General features: G+C 41.8%; 1 protein-coding gene across 2 annotated transcripts; it reads right to left on the reverse strand.

Annotated features, from left to right (window-relative positions):
- Positions 1 to 940: 940 nt before the first annotated feature.
- On the reverse strand, positions 941 to 3,805 carry cbx3b (chromobox homolog 3b). 2 transcript variants are annotated; one of them, XM_030782068.1, is made up of 4 exons: positions 3,519 to 3,805; positions 3,231 to 3,330; positions 1,529 to 1,677; positions 941 to 1,068 (listed from the first exon to the last, which is right to left on the reverse strand). In XM_030782068.1, exons 1-4 carry the CDS (start codon positions 3,653 to 3,655, stop codon positions 948 to 950), a joined length of 507 nt encoding a protein of 168 aa, XP_030637928.1. In that variant the 5' UTR covers positions 3,656 to 3,805; the 3' UTR covers positions 941 to 947. The 2 variants fall into 2 exon arrangements, with proteins under 2 accessions (XP_030637928.1, XP_030637927.1); XM_030782067.1 differs by having other exon boundaries at positions 3,165 to 3,330.
- Positions 3,806 to 4,698: the final 893 nt, after the last annotated feature.

The raw sequence follows: 4,698 nt of genomic DNA on the forward strand, positions 1-4,698 counted from the left end.
ACTGTTCTACAGGAATCATTTGGGTTGCTTAGTTTGTTCAGTGCAGAAATTCAGGATAAACAAACACAGACAAGACAGACATGAACACAACACACACTGCGACAGAACAACTATTATTCCACTGCTTTACTAAACACTCCACTCTGATTGGTCAGTGAGAGGCCATTACATCTTTAAACTGGTCACTGAATAATGACTGGTGAAGAAATCTTGGTGTCACACTTAAATATCTCACTCCACACAAAACCCAGCCGAGCAGTTCCATCTCTATCGGACAACTCAGCTCAGGAGTTAGTGTGACTGCTCTACTGCAGTGATATCAATCAAAAAGAAATCATTCAGGAACCAAGCCAGACTAATCAGCTCGTTGGTGTTTGGTTAACAGTGGAAAGCTGTCAGTAAACAAAACCCAGAGAACGGCTTAGAGACCGAGCTACTTTGTAGTTGTCTTTAGTAAAAAATTAATTTAAAACATTATTTATCCTTATTCACCATTACCACAGTGAAGTTCACAGACAGATAACTAGACAAGCCCAGCGGAATGATAAGAGTAACATTAAGAAACTGAAATAACTCACATTAACAGTGCAACAGTATAATGATAACAGCATACCAGTATGACAATAACAGTATACCAGTAAAACAGTACACCAGTATAACAATATAAAAGTATACCAGTATAACACTGTACATCATCTGGTTTAGACACAGTTACTCAGTATATTTAGACATTTCACATTAACACAGAGGTCTGATTACTCTGACAGACCACAGAATAAAACCTCTACACAGTGTGTGTGTGTGTGTGTGTGTGTGTGTGTGTGCGTATGTGTGTGTGTCTCTGATAAATGAGGGAAGTGGTAGAGGTGACTAACTCACTATAAGCTCTTCCAGTTCAATCCAAAAATGTAGTCCTCTACCCCCCCCCCCCCCGCCCCCCTTCTCTCTCACTGCTGTTCCTCCTCCCCATGCCAAGCAAGCTTGTCCTCATAAAAAGCGATGACCATCTCAGGGCATCTCGTGCTGGCCTCTTTTGCGGACAGCAGGGCCAGTTGGTCCACATCTTTCCTACAGTGGAACAAAAGGATGGAGAGATAACATGAAAACCAGACTCCAACAGACAGAATAGGACAACAAAAACTTCAAAAACAATGAAACTCAAAAAACATTCACGCTGCCCATACAATTCAGCTTGTATTTATTTCAATCAGCTGCAGGAAGATGTTCTACGGTTAGACTAACCTCAGCTGCACGGCAAACCGACCGCTGTAATTCCACCCAAACACAGTAAATAGAATAATGAGAGCGTGAGAACACAGCGCCATCTGCCCAGTAAATGTAACAGTGCAGGTAGTAACAACTCAAAATAAAATAACTCTGAGAGAACGCTTTTCACTTCCCCAACTGGGAAAATCAACATTAATCTTAACACTCACAAACTATCCTGTATACACAGGCTATATATGCAATCATGTCACTAAACCAGACCTGCAGCAGAACGGAATTGTGGGTAATGGTAGAATATTACCATTTGACAAGAAACATGAGTTCCCCTTGTCTGTCTGTGGAGCCAATGATGCGTTCTGGTTCTGAAAGACTGGGTCGACTCGGAGACAGCCCAGAGTTCTGATCTTCAGGTTCTTCTGTCTCAAGCTGAGTGTAGGCTGTCTGAGAACACTGCTGAACCAGACAGAACAGAGACAGAATGCAGGACAAATCAACCCAGGCCCCACACGCTGTCTCCACACGCATGGCTTTCCTGTCGCTCAGCTCAGCTCTATCACTGTGCATTACACTTTTCAGAACAAAACTTCTGACAGAATTCAGTGGGAGGCATTACCAATGAGCTAATAAACATGTGTTAATCTGTCTGATTAAAATGGCAAAGATGATATAAATAAAAGACTTTCATTTCATACAGCAGTAGGCGTGTGATCAGTGACATTTAGCAATACAAGAGAGACTGTCAGGGTGGGAGCTACTGGTTTAGAGGGTGAAGCCCAGTAAGCAGAGAGCAGTGTGTTTGAATCTGGTGTAGGTCAGTTCTCTGCCTACGTTCTCTTGTGCAAAATACTTGGCTCCTAGGCTTGTACAGTTTCATGTCATTTTTGACTCTGGCTAAGGGTGAGGGCCAAATGAATCAAAAGAATTCATGTGCTCAAACTGCCCATCACCTGTAATCGGTTGCTGCTGTTTTTACTGTTAAACCACGTTTCTCCTGGCCTTTTTTCATTTCCCATGCTCTCAGCCCTTTCTCTGATACAGGCACATTGTCTTTTGTTTTTACGACTGTTCCATTTTCTCCCTCCTCTACTGACTTTACACTCCAGGTTTGATTATTTAAGCAGTATCAAAGGTGATGTGGAAACAGGAAACTGACTTTCGATACAGAAATACTCTGCTGTTTCCACAGACTGTCCTTCGGAAGGCTGTCTGAGAGCGGAAATATTCGGTTAATTTTGGCCGTGCGTGTGACAGTGGAACATGTAACTGGGAAAGCCTAGTCATGTAAGGGGAAGCCAGTAACAGGTCTTTCTCTCAGCACGTCTCTGTGAAAGATGTCCAAACCACGGTCATCATATACATTTGACTTTTTACCTGTCTTCTGTATTTCTAGTCATTTTAGATCAGTCTCATCCAAAGCTCAGAACCCATCCTCATCTGGAGGAGTTACAGATGAACTGTCTGACTCAGTGGAACAAAGAGTCGTCACGCTTCACACGAAGGCTCAGATTTCCCTCACCACTAACCCACTGACCCCACATCAGCTGGACAGGGGCAGGGACAGAGGCAGGGAGGCATCTCAGAGACACTGCCTAATAGAGAACTGTGATATTCAGCTCTGCTACTCCCATGTGCTATACTGTCACTTTGTAACAGAAACAGTCTCTAACCGGTCGAGGAGTGTGCTAGCCTGTTTCCCAAGCTGAAATCAGCCTCCATTAATGAACTGCACTTCAAAACTGGAACCTGAGCCCACAAAGTTAAAAATCATCCCAAACGAAACAGGTCACCTCTTAAGTGTAATCACTTTAATTCACAGTAGTGAGGTGCTGTGGCACATAAGCCAGCAGCTCAAACTGGTAGCGGCGTTGCTATCACGTCTTTGTAAGGTGGCACTGCCCTAAACAGGCACTGAGGAAACAGCGCCTGCAAGCACTCACAGCATCTCTCTCCAACTCGGTAAGCTCCACTGTTAGGCTGCCCTCTGGCTTTACGGGGAGATGCACCTCTTTCTTGGATTCCTCTGCAGTTTTAAGATTTCTAAGGAATTCCTCAATCAGCTCTGGACAATCAAGATTATCCTCCGGTTCCCAAGTATTTTCAGTTCTACAGACGGTAAACAGAAATGGGAAAAAAACAAAACAAAACACGAAAACAGTGTTTAGTTTCAATGTTTGACAATATCCTTTCAAGTCTGCCCGACACCTTCATAACATTTGCAGTATTTTTCCTCTCAATATGTTTAAAGATTTGTTTCACAGACAAAAGAGGCCAAGTCACAAGCTTACACTCACTCATTAAACCCTTTCCATTTCAGGAAATATTCCACTTTTCCGTTTGTCACTCTCCGGTGGATGATTTTTTCCACCACAAACTCTTGGACTGTGGTCTCCTCTGCCCTTCTATTTTTAACATTTTGCTTCTTTCTCATTATTTCTCCTCTGAAATAATAAAGTTCGCAAAGCAACAATTACATATAAGTACATATAGCCTACATTTGTGTTATCTGCAAGACAAGGCCGTTGGCTATTAGCATATGACAAACCGAGCATAAGTTATAAAACAACTGATTATGTTTCCGAATCCATCTCTGGTGGTATAAGTTATTTGTATTTTTGAAAGGAAACGACAGCGGAACAATCAAATGACCGCAATATGGCCACAGAAATCTGACATAAGCAATACAGATAAAAGAGCATCCACAACAATTGTACCGAAGCCGATATGAACAGAAGCTGTCCGTCAGACCACCTGCTAACGTAACGCTAAATTCACCTCACGTATTCCACAAAGACGCTGGCGAATACCCTGTGAAAACTTATCAAGATAAACACTCGTGAAACCTTTTTTGACGCACTATCGCGAAATCGCACTGAAGACAATGCTCTGTATTTTAATCCAACCTTGTGAGCTTACTACATTTCAATATGGCCATTACCATCTGTCTTTGTTGTATTTAAAACAAGTTTTCATGAACGAGTTAAATTAAAATGGCCGGTTGGAATCCGCAGAGGAAGTGGTTTCTCTCAGGGAAAAGGTCAAACTAAACCGGAGCTTGATTCCTTAAAGCGAAACGAATCTTTGCCAGGGCACTTGGGCACCTGCTGATTGTTACTTTAATGATGCTCAGGCCGACTACACGCATTTACGCTTTTTATTATTTTTTTTAAACTGTCCGGTTTATATTTTCGGCTTGTGTCATCTTAACCTGCTTTCTCTAACGTTGATGGGATCTTCTGGTTCAATGCGATAGCTCTTCTGGAAACAAGTAACTTAGAATTTTCTACTAATGTCTTACATTAAGAAGCGACTATTTTTTATTTCTGCTTTTGTAACGAGGAGCTTCTTTATACATTTTAAATCATTTGCTTTAATAATAAATGTATACATTTCAATGTCAAATACAGATGAACGTTTTCAGATTTGCTTTGTTGGATCCGAAACACATATCCTAAATCAGCGTATTTTTTGGAC

Source organism: Chanos chanos, chromosome 8, assembly GCF_902362185.1.
Source record: "Chanos chanos chromosome 8, fChaCha1.1, whole genome shotgun sequence".
NCBI lineage: Eukaryota > Metazoa > Chordata > Actinopteri > Gonorynchiformes > Chanidae > Chanos > Chanos chanos.

Coding starts and splice junctions, on each gene's coding strand:
- cbx3b (XM_030782067.1), bottom strand. CDS start 3,655: ATGAGAAAGAAGCAAAATGTTAAAAATAGAAGGGCAGAGGAGACCACA. Junction 1,678..3,164: donor CCGAGTTGGAGAGAGATGCT/GTGAGTGCTTGC, acceptor CTGGTTCAGCAG/TGTTCTCAGACAGCCTACAC. Junction 1,069..1,528: donor CTCATGTTTCTTGTCAAATG/GTAATATTCTAC, acceptor GTTCCACTGTAG/GAAAGATGTGGACCAACTGG.